General features: G+C 37.6%; 2 protein-coding genes across 4 annotated transcripts; one reads left to right on the top strand and one right to left on the bottom strand.

Moving 5' to 3' along the window:
* Nucleotides 1–20: 20 nt before the first annotated feature.
* Nucleotides 21–8,843, bottom strand: rcl1 (RNA terminal phosphate cyclase-like 1). Its single transcript, XM_056746470.1, has 9 exons — nt 8,687–8,843; nt 8,109–8,180; nt 7,836–8,011; nt 7,577–7,651; nt 5,311–5,435; nt 5,049–5,174; nt 4,680–4,836; nt 1,112–1,215; nt 21–378 (listed from the first exon to the last, which is right to left on the bottom strand). The coding sequence occupies exons 1-9, from the start codon at nt 8,799–8,801 to the stop codon at nt 225–227; spliced, it is 1,104 nt and encodes a 367-aa protein (XP_056602448.1). The 5' UTR covers nt 8,802–8,843; the 3' UTR covers nt 21–224.
* A 3,473-nt stretch (nt 8,844–12,316) lies between these two features.
* LOC130419606 (cytosolic phospholipase A2 gamma-like) lies at nt 12,317–20,041 on the top strand. Of its 3 annotated transcripts, XM_056746468.1 has the most exons (15): nt 12,317–13,444; nt 15,073–15,098; nt 15,261–15,372; nt 15,514–15,656; nt 15,746–15,947; nt 16,157–16,262; nt 16,351–16,491; nt 17,218–17,283; nt 17,381–17,437; nt 17,842–17,964; nt 18,271–18,399; nt 18,554–18,631; nt 18,714–18,862; nt 19,452–19,620; nt 19,698–20,041. In XM_056746468.1, exons 2-15 carry the CDS (start codon nt 15,073–15,075, stop codon nt 19,859–19,861), a joined length of 1,665 nt encoding a protein of 554 aa, XP_056602446.1. In that variant the 5' UTR covers nt 12,317–13,444; the 3' UTR covers nt 19,862–20,041. The 3 variants fall into 3 exon arrangements, with proteins under 3 accessions (XP_056602446.1, XP_056602444.1, XP_056602445.1); XM_056746466.1 differs by lacking the exon at nt 12,317–13,444 and having other exon boundaries at nt 14,100–15,372; XM_056746467.1 differs by lacking the exon at nt 12,317–13,444 and having other exon boundaries at nt 14,102–15,372; nt 19,701–20,041.
* Nucleotides 20,042–21,511: the final 1,470 nt, after the last annotated feature.

Genomic DNA, 21,511 nt, shown 5'->3' with positions numbered 1-21,511 from the left:
AACAAAAACCTCAAGATTAGTAAAGGCTGTCTCGCTTCTTTTATTCTTCACATTTCAATTTGAAAATCAAATGAGGAACAACAGGCAAAACTCCACTGAAGCCCTTTTCATTCATGTACACATCTGGAAACGACTTGGTCAAATACTAAAATCATAGAAAAGTGTAACAAATAAGCATTCTCTCCGTGTGTTTGTTCAGTATAAGACGATGATGTTTGGAGTTTTTATTTGAGGGGTTTGCTGATGTTACTGTATCCTACTCCAACACACGTCATCAGAACTTTCTCTCCTCCCGTTCGTTCGTCATCTCCGGGTTTCTGGGGCTCTATTTTAAACATGATCTGAAAGAAGTCTCGGATGAGCCTGAGAAACTCGATTCTACAAAGTGGAAAACAGACATAATTACAATGTGTTTTCAACCCTTTTCACATTCATCCAAATAGTTGGAATGCCAAAGTATTATGAGGTTTTAAAACAATAATAATTGTAAATGTTGGCATGTAAAAATAAATTAAGATTCTTGCTAGTTGGTTGGTTACTTTTTTGGAAACAGGAACATGATACAAGGTTAAAATGGAATTGAACATACTTTAACTTTGAGTTGAAATCATTGTACAAACCGTTTACTTAAGAAAATCCGCTAGTCAGTAAAAAATGAACTACTGGAAGTTTAGAGATACATTAAGTTAATTCTCTCTATTCAGAAATGTGGTCACACCTGAAATACCCCAACGTATTAGCATATGATGACGTTCTGAACATGTTTACACCAGCTACTTAACTAAAAAGACTATTCTTTATAAAAACACCAAGAAATGGTTATTAAAGAACATCAAATTCCTTAAAAAACATCGACATTAAATTTTATGTCGGACTTCAGTCTGGCACAGATGAAACAGGTGTTGGCACGGCCAATCTTCAGTTATCATAGTACTGTACTTGACTGGCATACAGCACCGGTACCATGACAACTGAAAATGGACAATTCATGATGACCGCTGCAGATACCGGATGTCTCTCTTAACGTCAACCGCAACACGCTAGAACAGCATTCATACGATGATGAACAGGTGACAATGGTCAAGCCTTCAGATGAATGCAAAACACTTACGTGTAGGGCGAGAGGGGTCCTAGAAGAACTTTGGAAACATCTTGTTGTCCTAAGGTCATGTATAACAGAGCCAAACTCTGATTGGTTGAATCCACACAGCCACCCTAGAAAAGAAAAGAGAGATGAGAATCAAGATTCATTTTGCGTCTAAAACATGAGCCGCATCACTTTCTCTAGTCATATGATCCACGGCACTCCGTAAAGTTGTACTATTTCAATCTCGATGCGGCGCCAACACGCCTAGAAAAATGTGCACGTGTCTTCATGTATTATAATGAACTTGATAAGACTCCAAATGTGAATCGCCTCATAGGCCGGCGTGTATGATCCTGCTGGCACGTTACGCTTTAACAAAATAATTCAATTGGTAATGTTGCATGTTCAGAAAATGTTTATTTCAGCGTGACTCTAAACATTCAGCTCTTTAGAATCGGTGGAAATTATTCCAGGACGTCCGATAAGACTGAAACGAAATCCAATGACGCAGAACAACAACGGTCCTCTTGTGGATTAAATCTTCTGTCGGCCGACAGCATCTAAAACTATTTTTGTTAAACAAACCTTCAATATTGGACAATTATATAAAAAACATCAATTTAATCATTGTATTTCAAGCTATTTTATTTTAAGATGGCTTGTATACCACGACAGAACCCTGATACAGTAATGATATCAGATGGGAATATCATGTTTTTTATAAACAAATATCATATTCAAGAGGGTCTAAATGCTAAATAAAAACACTTGCATTTAAACAAACAGAATGAAATGCAAAGAATCGATCAATCCTCACCAACAAATGCCAAATGTATGTCAACTAACATCCAAGAGTGAAGATTCGCTTTCTGATCAACGACTAAATGTGATCAATGTCCTGCTGTCAGTATTTAAACATCCTCCACCTTTTTTAACACAGGAGTGAGACACGAGCCGTGTCACGTGATGAAGGTGGAACGTACTGAAACTTTCACAGAACGTCCAACGGCTGCTGGAAAAGTCCCAAACATTTTCCTTCGCCAGCATTAACGAGAAAGGATTAGAAACATCTCCTGAGATTTCAAAACCTGACATTACTGTTACACAAAACCTCTCCTGTCACTGTGTCACATTCACCATCCGCTGCTGTGGAAATTGTTCAATTCAATTATCTGACCGCACACTGAACATCTTTGTCAAACTTGCATAAGCAGCAGTCTCATGTTTTCAGGCCGCGGGATCATCAGAATGTAACGGTGTGTTAAGTTTTATTCTTTCATGTCTAAAGAATCCAGATCACAGTCCACCCCTTTCAAAAAATAAAAATATATAATTAGCATTTTGCACTGAATATAGCAAATAGCATTAATTACAAAAAAAATATACCATGAGAAAAGCATAACTATTTTTAACATAACAGCACTTTAATTAGAAATATTTGACCCGTGTCGGACTTCATTTTCTGTTGGCAAAATATAATGTTTTTGTGTTGAAGGGGTCTGTTTAAAGGTGGATGGTTGTGGGGTCGATAGCCTACATCCTCTGACATCATCAAGGACACAACATGAGTCAAAACAAACCTAATGCAAACAACCGCATGCGTCACTCATACATCAACCATCTAACCATTCTCCAAGTAAACGAAACAAAACATCTAACCACCAGCCAGAACAAACAAAACAACATTAACCATGAAGTGGTTTATCATTCCTCAAATTGTTTATGTTTTTTTAATAAATAAAACAAAAGATTCTTCATTGCACACATTAAAATCAGTTCCAAAACGGCACATGAAATGGATTTATATCTGTTGCAATAACTTTACAGTATTCAAACAGGTTTTAATATACTTGTCAAACAAACCATGTGTTGTTAATGACATGACCTATTTATTTCATCTTGTCATAACGTTAATATAACATGAATTTAGCTGGAACCCATTAAAAAGGACTGGAACTGGATTTATTCCACCATTATTAACAAAACAAAATTAGAAATGACAAATCAGATTCACTGAGTGTGTTAAAATGATTGAGGTGTTTTGTCAATATTAAAAAACTGCATTTAAAGCAAACCAAGACAAAGTGTCATATAAACATATTTTTTAAACATAACCCTTACACCATATCACAAATAAAATCATCTACATTTGATGTTGGAATGAAGAGCAAGCAGAAACTCACATGATGTTTTCAGAGTCGCATCAGAACTGTGTGTGTTCATGAAGTGTTTACTACTGACATCCACCATCAGCTACTGATTAACCTCAACACAAACACACACACGTACATACGCACGCACATGCAAGGACTGAAGCGCCAGATATTGACCGACTGCTTTACAAGAGCAAGAGACTTCCACTATCCATCCATCCATCCATTTTCTACCGCTTATCCGAACTACCTCGGGTCACGGGGAGCCTGCGCCTATCTCAGGAGTACTTCCACTATCATTTGACGTATTTCAACTATTGTCTCATGTGTATGGTTTAAACAAAAAAAGCACAGACAAAGACTTAGTTTGTTCATATCAAAGAGACTTTTGTATTATTGTCAGAGCTCCAGACAAAAAATTCAGTTAAAGAGCCATTAGCTCCTCCAGGGGAAAAAACCGGCGCAAAATTGTTTTTGTATCATATACTCTTGTGTAGGCCTACTGTACCTTTAAGTGGCTTTAACACTTTACAAACAACATAACAAAAAAAGTGTTTAATATAACATTTATTCAACGAAGCAGAAGTTTCTTATGTCATTTTCAACGAACTTTTCAGCGCAAAATAACCAACTGAATTAATCTAACTGAATGAGCAAAACTCTTTCACACATCCTGCATTCTCTTGTGGTTCACCGAGTTATAAATGATCCACAGATCTCTTATCTTCTGTTTAAATGAACCGGTTCAAAGGAGTCATTCTCCTGCGTATTGCCGCAGCTCCAAATGTCAGTCCATTGAGTGCAAACAGTGTTTTTGTAGATACCTGAACAACTGAGAGCTGGTGATGAACGTGCGAGAAAAAGTCTGGCTGCATCCAACTTTAAAACTAGTAAAATTGCACCAATTTTGTGGCGATCTCCACAAAAATATCACTTGCATATTCATATTTTTTGTCGCAAATGCGACCGTTTTAGGCGCAGTCTGAAGCCCTGATTGTATATATTTTGGGAGGGGGATTATTATTATATTGGAAATGTGCAGCATATAGAAATAATCAAATGGTGTTTATTTCTTATTTGTCGCAAGTTCCTTTGAAAAATAAAATGCGACAAAATGGAATTGTGAATCGTTACATACCAAGTTATAATCGCTCAAGCCATATTTTTCTTATTAAATGAACACAATCTTGTTATGACACAGAGACACAATTTATTTCCCAGCATGCAACACTGGACTGTGAACAGGTCACACTGGCACTTAAGAGACACTCATTCATTTCTGGGTGTTAGAAAGCTGCAGTGGATTTTAGTTCTGCTCGAGCCTTAAGTCTTCATAGGAAAACCGAGGACAAAACCACTCAGAATATCTTAAAGAACTTAACCACCAACATTTGGAAGAAACTGATGTGTGGGTGTGTGTTATCCCGGGTCATGCTCACCCTGTAGATCTCCTCCAGCAGCAGTTTGGCACATTTCTTGCCCAGATCCTCAGGTAGAATCTGATCGCCCTGACCCTGCGGCGTGGACATGACCTCAGCGCTGAAAAACATCCCGTTCACCGTTTCTGCCACCAGAACCAAGCCAAACCCTGGAGACCTAAAATTAAACAGAATGAATTAAAGGGACAGTTCACGCAATTTTTTTTATAAAACAGTGGCAACGGGATAAAATACATTAACGTTATGTTCATTTAAATTATTTAGTATAAAATCAAAACTCAAATCTGTTGCCACAAAAGAAACAGAAAAGAAACTCTCTACAGGATTGGCGCCATCTAGTGTCAGCGACAGGAAAACAGAAGCACTTACTTCCCAGAGCTCAGCCCCTTCATGTGGTCCGTGTAGATGTAAATGTCCGGGATAAATTTATTTAAGATGCCCCTGGCAGAGTCCACGATTCTGTTGGCCATCTGAGGAGAAACTCGCACGGACACTCTGACATACCGGGTCAAGAAATGAACCAAAATAATCAAATAAATGAGAAAACAGTGGCTTCATTTATTAGCGAGAGAATATAAATCTATCAGAATTCATGATTGGTCTTTGACTGTTTCTCTCATTGGAAGGATACGCTGTTCCTCTGATCCTCTTGATTTTTCCGGGCTCTGTCAGCTGGACGGGTTTCAGGGATTTACGTACCGGACAGGAGAAATGCACTTCACCACCTCCGCCAGGAGCCATGCCTCTCCTCACCACCTGAAAAACACACCAACACCGCAAAATTCTAAAACAAACTTCAATCCAGCCCTGCAGGTATCAGGTATAAACCAGTTTATGACTCTCACACCGTCTCTACACCACCAAAGAATCCAATAGAACCATAATCGTTCAAAAAGTTTTCCACACTGGACACCACAAACCTATAAGAACAAGCTGGTTGTTGTGCCGCTCAGGTCGCGTCCAGTGTGGACACATTGTCATGTAAGAAAAAAAGTATAATGATGACTTTGATTTATATGTTTTTTCTTCATTGCAGTTTTTAGAACGGACCAGTCGACATGCGTTTTCAAACATAGTTTCAAGTGTCCTGATCAGTGCTCCAGCTAGCGTTGTCAAAAGTCCTGGAACTTCGAGTCCAAGTCTGTACCTGAAAATAAAAAAGTTGCCGGTACAGACGTACTGGGACAACCAGGTACTGATGCTCTATCTGACAGGTTTTCAGGCAGAAACTTTTTATAGACGCAATAAGATGTGATGATCCGATAAGCGAGGCTGCGTCGACAAGAGGTGCACACAGAAATACTTCAGATTAAAGTCACATCACAAAGAAAACAAACTCATCACAAACTCATGTGGTGAACGCAGGAAACATCCGGATTTATTTGCACCATGTTTCAAATACTGTTAGCGTTTGCATTATGAATGTTGTATCATATGTTAATTTAAAGGATACATTAAAATAAACGTCACTGTTTGCGTGTTTATTTATTAGCGCCAATGCTAATCCAGTCAAGTGTCCTTATTAACCATTTAATGCTTTCAAAACTGAAATGGGGAAAAACTATCGGACTATCGGGTATCGGACTGGCGCGATACCCGAGGATGTTACTTGAAAGCTTCAAAAAGGATTGGATATCAGGAAATTACCATAAAAGTTTTCATACACTGTATTCGATGTCATGTATTTCGATAGCTGTATGAGAGGAATAAACCAATATAGCATAATAAAAAAACTCTGACCTCCGCTGGTGCAGTCATCTGTCAATCTCAATCCAGCACGTGTGTGTCCGGGAACAGTCAGGACGTTACTCGTTCCAAAATTTTCACTATTCTTCATGACCCCAATAGACTGTGGTTTTGTTTAAAATGCATTTTGCTGTAGACGGTACTCGCTGAGTGTAGCGGTCTATGTTATGCGGTCTATGTTATGCGGTCTATGTTATGCGGTCTATGTTATGCGGTCTATGTTATGATTCATTCAGAAACAATAACTTTTACTTTAGGATGATACAATGTACTATGATTTAAACACATAACATAACATATCTCTTCTCTTTGTGTTTAAACTGTTTTGAACTTTGATGTCGAAAACATCCCTGCGACAACAGGATCATCACTATCAGGGATGCTCATGAGTGAAGCGGGTGCATTAAGCGCATCATTATGCGTCCAATGCGCATGACTTTAAATAACGTAGAAGCGAATGTATTAAGCGCATCATTTTACGCATAATTCAGGTATCGGATCGGCAAGGAATATGTAGTATCGGTGCATCCCTAAATTTCACTGGTATTGGTACTGAAAACTGAAATTTTGATACCTCGAAAACACTAGATCCAGCTATAGATTATTTTAGTTATTGAGTATTCTACTGACTTTCCATTGATTAATCAAGTATTCGGATAAGAAATACTTTTTCTTTATTAAAGGGCAATACTAAATATACAAGACAAAATAAGACGGGTCTCTTAAAACGAACAACCAAATGTTAACATATTTAATGGTGAAATTGCGTACATTGATATCTCTGTGAAAAGTTAACCCATTTAATAGATTTCATTGCCATATAACATTCAAAATGCAAAATAATACAACTGTATGAATTAGTTCGTGAAATAAACTCTCAAAGCAACTCTAGAGATGAAGTTCATGTCCTCATAAAGCGCAGACGCAGACAGATTCATGAGCACCACTCGTGTAGCATGTTACACTGTGCAGTTCATTCAATCAGACACGCAGAACAGACAGATTACATTGTCTGTATTCGGAAATGATCCACGGGCAAACGCAGTGCTCTGTGTGTACTGAAGTAAAATGGGTTTTTCTTATTCGAGTTACTCGAGGAATGCTTTCAGCCCTAGTCTTGATGCTTTTTACGAGTGTGATTCTTGTCATACCTTTATTTCTAAACTATCTCCATCAATGCCGAACCTCTTCATCAGAGGAGGAGCGGTCACCTTCAGAAGGTCCACCTGCAGAAAAGCGACAGAAGCGACATAACATTAAAGATATTTCATTTATAAAAAACATAAGAGCTCTTCAACAATAGACTAAAGCAACAAATCCAGCATGCATCGCATTACATCAAACTGTTTACATAAAGCTATGCCACAAGTTTAAATGTATTTGTTCATATCTAAACGTCAGTAAACTCACAGAGGGATCTGTAGGGTCATTGGTGACGCCCTTCAGCACAGCTCTGAGGGGGTTCTTCATGAACGGGGCCAACATCAGCAGCGCCTCCAGGTAGTATCCCACCGAACGCTGGACATTACACTCGTGTTCCACAGTCCCTCCGAACAGAAGCCCCGGCTGATAGAAGAGCACCGTTCCTGCATATCAGAGCGCACAAAACACATCATGAGCGTTTCCTGAGAAAGCAGACTATCCAAACGTCACGTGACAACAGAACCATTCAATTCAACTGACCTGTTTGATTGATTTCAATTCTGGTGCCGTTGGTCACCTTGTCCAGTAATCGAATGAAGCTGGCTTCAAAATCTAAAAGACAAAACCAAGAACGGAGAGGTTTTCTACTTTCAGTCACTGATAAGCACCACATTTTTATTATTAAATGACTTGATTTTTATAAGACATTGGAATCTAAGAGAGAAGAAAAAACAAGAGATATCATCACAGGTTTAAATAGAAACAATAATGGCGTCTGTGGGTGTTCTATGTCTAAAGCTGGAATTTCATTTGCAAAAATCCTGGATAAATCCCAAAGTTCACTACATAAGGAATTTTGTGGTAAAACCATCGCTATGACACATATAGTTGAAACCATGAATAAAACCACAAATCACATGACATATCAAAGACAACAATTCATCCATTTCATCACATGCTTTTAAAAACATTGTATTGCACTTTTATACGTGTTTATATGATGATGAGAGGTTACAGTTTAATAACACAACACTAGTTGTTTACATTAGATACTGCGTCACACATTGTTTATCGGTTGTTATGGTATCATATAAATATAAACTCGCGTGTTTGCGCACCTCGCAGGCCCGGGTTGTCATCTTTTGATCTGATGTTTCGGATTTTCACTCGTTTTCCACTCACTGTGGACAGCACGAGCCTCTGTCTGAAGCAGCTGCAGCCCTCAAACTCCATGATGTGACGGACACACGTGCGGCAGCGCGGCGCATGTTGATGACGCGCTACCGCGACTTGCGAGGGACAAAAAACACAACGCTGTGACGACAGGAAATATTATACTTTTACGCTTAACCTAGTTTAAATGTCATCCAAAACAATTCTTAAATATTGTTTAAATTATTGTAAATATTATCCATCACCTCTGGAATTAAAATTATTTTGAAGGACTGTTCACCAGGAATCGGACCGACGGAGCTCACATGTGAGAATTGTTCATAAAGTTATATTAGACACGTACATATACTTTATTATTTGAATCTTAAAGAATGAATATGTATATTTTGACGAACAAATATGTTAGAAGAAACATTTCCAGTTCAGTCAATTGATAAAATGTCAGGGTTGTGTGTTTATTCCTCAGAATAGCGCCAATAGTGCCATCTTGTGGACATGTATGGAATGACTGTTCATTTATTCATTGCTTCTGAAGATGATTCATCTCAGTTTCGTGTTTTGTACATTTTAATTTGAGCAAGCCATCTGTACCCCTCAAACAGCTCTCACCAGCGGTCTGCAGGGATTCGAATCCATCTGAATCCATTAGTGCCTCATTAAATACCTTAATCACAAGTCATGCCTTGAGCCAGATGAACCAGAATATCTCCATGTTGACCACAGATGCCACATGTGCATATTTAACACACTTCCAAGTCAATGGTTCTGTGTCTGTACTATAGAAGTGAATGGATGCCGCCATTGTTCGGTTACTAACATTCTACTAAATATCTTCTTTTGTGTTCTGCAGAAATGTCCAGATAGTGAGTAAATGATAAAAGATATACATTCTTTAAAGACTTAATAAAAGTTGATACAAGGAATAGTTGCGTCTTGTGAGAAATCATCAATTGTAGTAAGTAATTTTTATAAGGGCCATATGTTTATAGACTTCTGATCATGTTTAGACATTTACTGTTTGATGTTCTGTTAGATATTTAGTAGTGTGTTGAATCCTCAGACTTTCTTAAACACACACACACGTGTGGTTTATTATCTCCATGGGGACTGTCCAAAGGCATAATGATTATTATACCGTGAAAAGTCTACGTTCTGTACAATTTATACGCTTTTTTTTGCCCATGGGGACCACAATTTTGCTCCCCACGGTGACATGTGTCCCTATGAGTTGGTGTGTATTCAACATGGCCAAACACACACATATACAGTTGTGTTCAAAATTATTCAACTCCCAATGCTTTAAATGGTTTTAGGGAAGTTAGAAATCCTACAAGGACTTCTTAAAGAACCATATGCAACTAAAATGACATCAATTAGTTTTGTAATACAGTAGTAAATGTTTCTTTTGTGAATTCTTCATTGACATAATTATTCAACCCCTTAAAGACTACCACTCTGAAGAACAGAGGTTAAATGAAGTGTTTTCAATCAGGTATTGAAAACACCTGTGGATATCAGGGAGCAGCAATAAAGCCTAATAAGCACCAATTAGGCAGCTTTAAAATGACTGTGATACTCAGCTCCTTCTAGACATTTACTGGTGTGGTTACAAACATGGTGAGGTCAAGAGAATGGTCCAGGAAGACAAGAGAACAGGTGATTACTCTTCACAGGAAGGGCAATGGCTATAAGAAGGTTGTAAAGATGTTAAACATACCAAGAGACACCATAGGAAACATCATTCACAAATTCAAGGCAAAGGGCACTGTTGAAACGCTACCTGGTCGTGGCAGAAAGAAGATGCTGATTTCGACTGCTGTGTGCTACCTGAAGCGTAGAGTGGAGAAAAGTCCCCGTGTGACTGCTGAGGAACTGAGAAAAGATTTGTCAGATGTGGGTACTGAAGTTTCTGCTCAGACAATACGGCGCACCCTGCTTAATGAAGTCCTCCATGCCAGAACTCCCAGGCGCACCCCCTTGCTGTCCCCAAAGAATAAGAAAAGTCAACTGCAGTATGCCAAAAGTCATGTGGACAAACCACAGAAGTTTTGGGATAGTGTTCTGTGGACTGATGAAACAAAATTAGAACTGTTTGGGCCCATGGATCAACGCTATGTTTGGAGGAGGAAGAACAAGGCCTATGAAGAAAAGAACACCTTGCCTACTGTGAAGCATGGCGGGGGGTCAATCATGCTTTGGGGCTGTTTTGCTTCTGCAGGTACTGGGAAGCTTCAGCGTGTGCAAGGTACCATGAATTCTCTTCAGTACCAGGAGATATTGGATGACAATGTGATGCAGTCCGTCACAAACCTGAGGCTTGGAAGACGTTGGACCTTTCAACAGGACAATAATTCCAAGCATACCTCCAAGTCCACTAGAGCATGGTTGCAGATTAAAGGCTGGAACATTTTGAAGTGGCCATCGCAGTCACCAGACTTAAATCCGATTGAGAACCTCTGGTGGGACTTAAAGAAAGCAGTTGCAGTGCGCAAGCCTAAGAATGTGACTGAACTGGAGGCTTTTGCCCATGATGAATGAGCGAAGATACCCGTAGATCGCTGCAAGACACTTGTGTCAAGCTATGCTTCACGTTTAAAAGCTGTTATAACTGTAAAAGGATGTTGAACTAAGTACTAAGATTGAATGTCACTTGGGGGTTGAATAAAACTGATAATGATGTGAGCTCAGAAAAGACATTTGTGGTTATTTCATTATAAATGTTATGTTATATTTGTCTGACCTACACGTGCCTCTTTGATTTAATTGTAAGCAGGATGACTGAATGATCATAATCAATGTCAAACTGACCAAAACAATCAATTTCAGTGGGGGTTGAATAATTTTGAACACAACTGTAAACACACACGCTCGCATGCACGCGCACATACACACACAATTTGGGAGAAATGTTGTCAATAGTTCACAGAATGAAACAGAAAAGATAATTTACTTAAACACCCTTCACCTATAGCTGCCCTGCGTGAGAAAATGCATGCGTGTCAATTGTGTGTTACGATGAAAAATCCTCCTCAATGACTCAAAAACAATGTTTTCTTTGTGACTTCTGCATTCTTCTGCACACACACAAACACAATGTTTTTGTATTGTTCTTACATCCGACTGTTTATTATTATCTAGATGAGTGCATCTAGGCTTTGATGTTTGAGTGTATAAATGTAAATCACAGGTTATGAGATAAAGTGCCAAAAATGGCACCGCTGGATAGGGATGCTCCGATACACCTTTTTTGCTTCCGATACCGATTCCGATACCTGAGATTCAGTATTGGCCGATACCGAGTACCGATCCGATACTAAGGTAACATTTTTAAAGTGCACAATTACTTAATAAACTGTGTGCATTGCTGTGCAAGGCATCATGCTCGACTTAACATTAATTTCCTGACCCCGTAAAACAAAATAACAAACAAATGATTCACAAATTTTGTGAATTATTTATTAAACCAGCAAAATAAAACAAAATGTTCACTATCTTAAACTTGAAATTCAAAATTAAAGTGCAAATTAAGCAGCTGAATAAAACAACAGCTTCACTAGCTTGATAGACAAGTATTAATAAATGGAAACAAAATCTCTGAATAACTGTTATGTGCAAATATAATTTAAAAAAATCAATGCACAATAAACAATAAAGCAGCTGAAATTGAGCAAAAAAGCAATAGCTTCACTGCTTTAGATATTCAAACAGGAATCAGTTCTTTTTAATGCTTTAGTCATTAAAGCAAAGTCCACTAAACTAAGCTAAAGTTTAGTGGAAATCAAATTTAACATCCAACACCGAAAGATAGATAAAACACTAGCTTCCCTAGCTTGTGCTGCACATGTAAAAATAAACGGAAAAAGATATAATAGTTTAGTCGGTGCAAATAGAAATTCAAAGTCAAATTATCCACAAAACTCAGCGCATTGACATCTTTATTTTTTTCGTATACATGTTTGCAGACTTTTTGGTACAGTTCAGGTCTCAGTTACGCTTCACAATGTCGTACCGCGGCTCCAGGTGGTTTATAAGGAGTCTGAAGCCATTGTTCGCAACGACGGACAGCGGTTGCAAATCCATTACCATGAAATTCAAAATGCTTTCAATGATTTTCGCTGCTTTCACACTACTAGATGGAAATTTCTGAATTCTTTCCGCTGTCTCCTCCAAAGTTAGCTGCTTCGTACCGTCTCGTTTTAGTTTCTTCAGCTTATTGAACTCGGCGTGCTTAAATTAGTAGTATTATAATGAACAGCTTTATCACCACCCCTCGGAACATTTACTTCGCATGTATTGCAAACAGCGGTGTAACTTGTTGGCGAAGCTGTTCTAAAGTAAATCTAAATGGCAGATATTTTTTGTCGCTCCATGCTGTTCGCTGCTCAATGTAAGCTATGTTCGCTTGTTCACGCACACTACGTAAAGAGCACGTTGCTAGCGTATGATGTCACACGCTTCGCAAAGCACAGCCACGAGAGAGTTTAAGCGCCGGTGTCTCCAGGAACTTTTACATCGCCTAGCAGAAATTTTATGTAAGCTAGATCGGGTATCGGTGCAATTTTTTCACCGATACCCGATCTAGAATTTTATTCAGTATCGACGCCGATTTCCGATACGAATATCGGATCGGAGCATCCCTACCGCTGGAGGAGGACGAGCCATGCTGGGTTCACTGGGGTCCCTGGATCAACTCAACAAAACAGGTCTTCTGGAGTGTATTCTCTCCAGTACACAAACACACATAGTGAATCTGGTCCTCACAACATTATTTATGAATCTTTGAGTATGTTAAAAACAGGTTTGCAAATTTGACCTAACTGGAGTTTGACACAGTTATGGGAAGTCTCAGCAATCTGCGGCCATGTTTACAGTTACACCTTGCGCTGCTGATAGATCTCTCAGGAATCCATCCCATTCAGAATAATGACTCTTTATCAAACCCTGAAACATATCTGACATTTACATTTAGCAGACGCGTTTATCCAAAAGTGTTTATTCAGTCGTAAATTAGAGTGAGTGAGAGTTAGAGAAAAACGAGGACGTGTAAAGAAAGAAGAGGACAACATTAACCGTCAGGATTATTTGCGTGCAGTTCATATAGATTTTAGCCAGATAGTGACTCAACAGCAACGTCTCGCTTCACGCCAGTCACCCTGAATCACAAAGCACCGTCAGAAGGGTAAAATTACTCAATACATTTAAAATAATTGTGCCCCTTTCTGTTAAGGCTACTGTTTATAACCGTTTGTTTATTCATGCGTATGAGCGCGACAAAATCATTCTCAATCAAATGTTTTCTTAATGATTTCTTAATATTTAGTTTTATATAATTATTAATTGACATTAATAATAATGTGCACAATATCAAGGGCAATAATTAACAGTTATGATTTTATTGTCATTTGTATGATCTTATGCAGTTCTCATTGGTTTTGTGGTAAAAGACAGAGCATATTTATTTAATATGGTAAAAATACATAACAGTGCTTATGGAAATAAATTATAGGTGAAAAGTATTGCCCCTCAATAAAATATGAACTTGTTTTTCTCAGCAGTATTAAATATCTGCAAGCATTGCATTCTTCTTTATTTTGACCAGATTGGCTAGTTTCGGTTCTCTGCAAATAAATGCAAAGAACTTTCTTATTTGTTTGAAATTTGGGAGAAGTGTTTTCACTAATTCACAGAATGAATCAAAAAGATAATTTATCTAAACACCCTTCATCTATAGCTGCCCTGCGTGAGAAAATGCATGTGTGTCAATTGTGTTTTACCCTGAAAAATCCTCCTCAATGACTCAAAAACAACGTTTTTCTTTGTGGCTTCTGCATTCTTCTGCAGAACAAGATCCTAAAAGTTGAAAAACCATCATTCATTTCACCTGTACAAGTCACATGTGATGTTACTGATGTAACTGATGTCTGTGTTCTGCAGACGATCTCGTGGTGATAGAAACATGATTCATCTCATCTGAGGAAGCTGTGAAGGGTTTTACTGTTATCTGTGTTCTGCAGATGTTCTCTTGGTCATAAATACATGATTCATCTAGTTTCTGAACCCTATAAAAGAGAATCTTCTGTACAGTGAAAGAGAAAACTGTTGTATTAGTGACAGCGTTGCGTCATATAGGACGATACAAGAACAGTGAGTTTTTAAGGGTTTGCACATCAGTATAATGTGATTCTATTCTAATTGTCATAAACCCATCCAGACCTTTTACAGAAGCTTTATTACCAAGGATAGCAGTGACGTAATGACTGAATATTTATTTTTTTAAGTAATTAAACATTTACATGTTTATAACTATTTCTTGTTCTTCTTATTTTTTTAGATGAGTGAATCTAAACTCCAGCAGAAGTAAATCCAGATTACTTAAATACATTAAATTGTCTCCATAATAATTTGCTTAATTGTTTTCCTGTAAAAGCATCTACTAAATGCATAAATTATATGAATTATTTGTTTTGATCAAAACTGAATGCAAAATAAAGTGAATATATTTGTGTGTTGTTCCTGCAGCAGTGACGTGAGAATCGGACATTCTCTGAACACACAAGAGGAGACGTTTGTAAAGACAAGACTACAAACTGTTCAAGAATGTCTGAAGAATCTCGGGATAGTGTGCAGTCCGGTAAAATGACACATTTAGTATAATATCTGTCATTATACTTCACATATCTGTACATTCTTAGAACCTACAAATAAATCAACTGCATGTCAGTTATTGGGAACTCTTCTTTGTAAATATATGGATGTTGTTCACGGGTTTTAGGATAAAGTGCCAAAGATCGCACTGTTGGGTTCTGGAGGAGGAGAACGAGCCATGCTGGGTTTACTGGGATCTCTGGATGGATTTAAAGAGACGGGTCTTCTGGACTGTGTTCTCTATCTGAGCGGAGTCTCTGGATCCACCTGGTACACACACACACACACACACACACACGCACACACAGATGAGTGTCATAAATGAGATAAACTATCAGTTGTGTGTTGTTTCTATGAAGGTGTATGGCGTCTTTATATCAGGACTCAGACTGGTCCACCAAACTGGACTCAGTGAGAGAGAAGATCATCCAGAGACTCAAGGGTCCTGCTGTGAGCTGGAGTGAAATTGGTTCAGAACTGATGAAATATTACTTGGAGAAAGACCTCTTAAGTTTAACCGATATTTGGGCGGTGCTGGTCGTCACTTTATTTGTGAAAGAGGTTTGTGAGCTTCATAATGTTTCCTTTAGACATTTGTGTTCAGATGTTTTTTTTTTATTATGATTTTGGTCCTCAAAATCAGTATAACTTACCTGAGTATTATTCCTTGAAGCACATCTGTAGAATACATGTTTGTTAACACAATTGAACAAATTTAATAAATTAGCTTTAACAGATTTTCTTTCATCATTTTACTTTTTTCTCTTCAGATAGATAATGGCAAACTTTCACAGCAGCGGGGTCACAATGATAAAAACCCATTTCCCATCTACACTGTGATTGACAAGCAATGCAGACAACGTCTCCATGAAAGAGGTGTGTGTGTGTGTGTGTGTATTAATCAGAAGAAAAGTCAATGTTCTTGTTTTGTTTAGTTTTTTATGGATGTGTTGTCTATCTGCAGGCGTCTTTTTTGAGATCAGCCCATATGAAGCCGGTTATTCTCTCACTGGAGCGTTTGTGGATAACTCCATGTTTGGCAGTCAGTTTGAGAAAGGCTCTATGATAAAGGATCAGCCTGAAATGGACATGCTCTACCTGCAGGGTAACACACAAAGAATGAGTGTCTGTGGATAGTATCGGGTTAAACCATCAAAATATAATCCTGATGAAACAAAATAGAAAAGACCTGTATAGTATTCATCAGACAATTTTTTTTGGCAAAAAGGCAATATACCTTATGGGATTTTTTTTAAATTACAAAAAAATGTGTAGAAACGCACACAAACAAACAAAAGATATTCTAAGGAAATAATGCATACTTTGACTACAATTGTATCTGTTATTAATAGATTCACAAATGAATTATATTTCAAATACTAATAAAACCAGAACAAAATAAATGACGTTCTGTTGGTTCCCATCTGCACATAACAGAAATCACCAGTAGATCCACAGATAGTATTGAAGTTTCCATTAACACAAATACATTTCCCATTAAAAACATTACATCTTCTCAGGTGGTTATTATTATTTAAACTTATAATGCAAAAAAATTGTCAAGGGGTGCGATTGTGAAACCATTGTATGTCTAGATCATAAAAGCAGTGACACAGTTGGACTTTGATGTTTTTGTGTCTCTTCCTCTATTAGTTTTGTTTGTTTATGTTTTAACGAAAAATAATATTAAAAACTTAAAAGAGATTTTTTTAAGGTATCTGTACTTAAACTGGAATACCGCCACTGAATGCATGTTACAGGATTATATATATATTTTTTAAAATGACATTTTGTTACATTTGTTTATTGTCTTGTTGTGTTTTTTTTGTAGGTCTGTGTGGCAGTTGTCTGGCTGATGGAGAGTTCATCATAAAACTTATTTTGCAAGAGATAAAAAGTATGAGCTGCTGTCTCTATTCCATCTGTTCTGAAAAGAACATAATGAACCTACATTCTTCTTTATCATCATTCTGGTTCATTTTGATTTTTTTCAGAGTTCTTTCATCACATAACACATGAAAAAGAAGCAGTATGTGGCAAAACCTCTCAAGGTAAAGCATTTCTTGATGCTTTATTTATGGAAATATTACATGTATTCACATGTTTTGTGGCTATATGTAAAATGTAATGTCTTGCTCTTCTAGCGCTGCACAATCTTGCACAATTTCAACTCACAACAGAAGCATTTATATACCCCATATCACGATTCATGACCCTCACCGCACAAAACATCACATCATGTATAAAGAAAAGCTTAGAGCTCATGGGATCACTACATTAACATAACTCCACATAGATTTATAAACATAAAGATGTCAATCAGAGTCAATCACATGCATTCCAAAAACCTTTAGATAAATGATTCAGGTGAGTTTTATACCACACAGCTCAGGATGATCTTCTGACAACTATTGCTTGTTCATGTTCATGTTCATTCATTGTGTGTTTTCTTCAGAAGGGACCGCATCTGCAGACGCTGGCTTCCAGATTCTCGTGTCTCTTGTGGAAATGCATTTATCAGTGTTGAAAGAAAAAGACCTTTCTGTTCAAGAAACCACCATCAGAACAAAGCTGAAAGGTAAAGTGTTCTGTGATACCAGTGAATCTGTCTTTCTTTTCACACATCATTTCTGTGTAGATGCAAAACCTTTACCACAGATGAACATTGTTGCCATTATTGTGCAGAAGAAAGATTAAGACGAGCGATAAAAGCCAATCCTTCACACCATATCGCTAATAATCGTGATATCGTCTAAAAAATGTTTTTTATATAACAAACAAAACATCAAATATCAGACTATGCTTATAGACAGACATGAGCAAAATTGTTATACAAATAAATCCAAACACAAGCAAAAGTAAAGTGTATGATCCCCTGTTTCAGAACTCACTGGAGATGAAAGTTGGCTCGTGAAAATGGCAAATACGACCGGTGATAATTTCATAAACATCAAGCAGTTCACCCTGGAAGTGCTAAAGTGTTTGAAGTCTTGGTTCAGTTCTTGGTGGGACGGTACGTTGAACTGTTTCTATACACACATCTACATCACTTTCATCTTCTGAACAGATGAATAGTCGACGTCAATCACAAAGAAAGCTCTCTGATGAGATGAACATGATTCAGGAACCTTGAGTTTGAAGAGTGTGTTTGTTTTTAAACTAAACAGGTATTTTGGACGCCATTATTAAGTGCGTGATGGAATGGATCTGGGGCAGAAAATACAACTTTCTGTACAAGATGGAAGGTGAGAATAGACCTGGTGTTTAATTGTGAATAATGCATTGATTCTCTGAACGAGGTTTATGATCGTATGCTGTTAACTGAAGGAGTGCACGCCGCTATTCTGAAGAGTGAGACGAGAGATTATGAAGACGCTGGTATTGCGCTCAACTCACCGTACATCTCGATGCTGAGACAGGAGAGAGACGTTGACCTCATCATTTCTCTGGATTTCAGCGGCGGACATCATTTTGAGGTATTCTTGTTAAGAAAATGACTCTCCAATGCCGATTTATGCAAAGTATGCTGAGAAAATAATAGACACGCAAAGTTTTAAGAGACAGTCCAAAGTTATTTTCAACTGTACGTTTTGTGTTCATGTAAAACAATCCCCTTTGTATCATTCTGTGAACCAGTGACATTTTAGAAATTAAACAAAGAATTATGGTTTTATTTGCGGAAAATTGAAACGGGACAAACAGCTCAAAATGATAAAAAGTTTCATGCTGCAATGCATGCTGGGTAATAGCATGGAACCAAACTCGTATTTTCAGTGCCCATTAGAACAAATGAATTTTTGTACAAACATGAAATCAAATGAAAATGGTGTGTAATATGTGAAGATGATAATGATGTTTTTGGGGTTGTTTAATTCTCCTCGACAAAGTGATTCTGTTCAGAAGACTCTTTTCAGATGAATCTTTTATTAATCGGGTTGTGTCTAGTATAAAGACAATAGAAACATCTTAGAATTAGTCTGGAAACTTGTGTTATGTATTCCAAATGTGAGCAACTGAATAAAGTGTTTTCAAAGCATCAAACTCTGTTATTCTCTTCCATCACAGACTTTAACATACGCTTCTGAAATATGTGGGGATCTAGACATCCCTTTCCCTGAGGTCGATGTATCCAGTGAGGACCCAAAGAAACCAAAAGACTTTTATGTGTTTGAAGGCAAAGGAGAAGAACCGACCGTGATACACATCCCTCTCTTCAACACGGTGAACTGTGGAGGCAAGTTCAAATCTTCCAGTCGACTGAATCATCTCAAGTCCTGAATGAAACTGAAGTGATTTGTGTTTCTGTTTCAGCAGATAAACTTGAGGAGTGGAGAGAGAAATATACCACCATTCAACTTCCCTACAGCGCTGAACTGATCGATCCTCTTGTTGAAGTCTCTGGCAAAAACATCACAAACAACAAAGAGAAACTGGTGAAAGAGATTCAAAAGATCTTCGATAGAAAGCACAAATAGAAAGACAACTGATGGCAATCTGAATAACCCAGTAATTTTATCATCATTTCTTCCTTTATCATCACTTCATGAATCACTTTTTCATTGAGTGTGATTTTATGTTCCATTATAAGATCAGAATGTTTCTCTTCAGCTTTGGCATGTTAAAACTGTTTCTGTAGTTTCTCATAAGCCGCTGTTTTGTTAATCAATAATAAAATAATGACTAGTTATCGGGTTATTTAACTCTGTATTACTCATTTAAAAACATTAATTTGCTTCTTTTGAAATAAATGAATTATTTCATGAAATGCATTTTTGTCTTGTTTTCTAAAGCAACGAGCATTATGACATCCTTCAAACATACTTAAAATTGCCTTTTCCCGTGATGCCAATTTTCAAATTTTACTAAGTGTGTAATGTTGGTGTTAGAGAATAAACAATATCTGCAGAAGGATAAAGCTAAAAAGGGCGAGGCCTTCCTTAAAGTAGAAGAAGTTTCAGTACTTTCACTTTCATCACAGTCCTACAGCTGATAATATAAGAATTCAGCAACACACATTCTAAGATAACCACGCTCAAATAACAGCTTCATGACTTTATCATCTGCTGTGAAAGCTGTTCTGTGTAAAACACTGATATTGTGTGTGTGTGTGTGCGCTTACCTCTTAAACACTTCTATGAAACGTCCTTTGAAGTCCTGTATCCTGTATATGCAAATGTATCGTAGTCAATCTGCTTGTTTTATTATTTACAGTTGAAAGAAAAAGTATGTGAACCCTTTGGGCTTACTTGGATTTCTTCATAAATTGGTCATAAAATGTGTTCTGATCTTCATCTAAGTCACAACAATAGAGAAACACAGTCTGCTTAAACTAATACCGCACAAACATTATACGTTTTCATGTTTTTATTGAACACAACATGTAAACATTCATAGTGCAGGGTGGAAAAAGTATGTGAAACCCTAGGCTAATGACTTCTCCAAGAGCTAATTGGAGCCAGGAGTCAGCCAATCTGGGGTCCAATCAATGTGATGAGATGTGTTGATTAAATCTGGCCTGTCCAATAAAAAACACACACCAGTTTTGAGTTTGCTGTTCTGAAGAAGCGTTGTCTGATGTGAACCATGCCTCGCACAAAAGAGCTCTCAGAAGACCTACAATCAAGAACTGTTGACTTACATAAAGCTGGAAAGGGCTACAAAAGTATATCTAAAAGCCTTGATGTCCATGTGTCCACGGTAAGACAGATTGTCTACAAATGGAGAAAGTTCAGCACTGTTGCTACACTCCCTAGGCGTGGTCGTCCTGTAAAGATGACTGCAAGAGCACAGCGCAGAATGCTCAATGAGGTGAAGAAGAATCCTAGAGTGTCAGCTAAACACTTACAGAAATCTCTGGCACATGCTAACAGCTTTGTTGACAAATCTACAATAAGTAAAACATTAAACAAGAATGGACTTCATGGGAGGACACCATGGAGGAAGCCAGTGCTGTCCAAAAAAAACATTGCAGCACGTTTGAAGTTTGCAAAAGAGCACCTGGATGTTCTACAGCACTACTGACTAAACATTCTGTGGACAGATGAAACCAAAATTGAGTTGTTTAGAAAGAACACACAATGCTATGTGTGGAGAACTAAAGGCACAGCACACCAACATCAAAACCT

Source organism: Triplophysa dalaica, chromosome 4 (assembly GCF_015846415.1).
Source record: "Triplophysa dalaica isolate WHDGS20190420 chromosome 4, ASM1584641v1, whole genome shotgun sequence".
NCBI classification, from domain to species: domain Eukaryota; kingdom Metazoa; phylum Chordata; class Actinopteri; order Cypriniformes; family Nemacheilidae; genus Triplophysa; species Triplophysa dalaica.
The sequence above is the reverse complement of the archived record's forward strand: the minus strand, read 5'-3'. Positions and strand labels throughout refer to the sequence as shown.

Bases quoted from the DNA above. Each gene is read 5' to 3' on its own strand.
- rcl1 (XM_056746470.1), bottom strand. From the start codon at position 8,801: ATGGAGTTTGAGGGCTGCAGCTGCTTCAGACAGAGGCTCGTGCTGTCC. The intron at 8,181-8,686 runs GTGCGCAAACAC...TTTGTCTTTTAG, and splicing joins TGACAACCCGGGCCTGCGAG to ATTTTGAAGCCAGCTTCATT. The intron at 379-1,111 runs GTAAGTGTTTTG...TCCACTTTGTAG, and splicing joins GGACCCCTCTCGCCCTACAC to AATCGAGTTTCTCAGGCTCA.
- LOC130419606 (XM_056746466.1), top strand. From the start codon at position 15,220: ATGCAAAATAAAGTGAATATATTTGTGTGTTGTTCCTGCAGCAGTGAC. The intron at 18,400-18,553 runs GTACGTTGAACT...TAAACTAAACAG, and splicing joins GTTCAGTTCTTGGTGGGACG to GTATTTTGGACGCCATTATT. The intron at 18,632-18,713 runs GTGAGAATAGAC...TGTTAACTGAAG, and splicing joins CTTTCTGTACAAGATGGAAG to GAGTGCACGCCGCTATTCTG.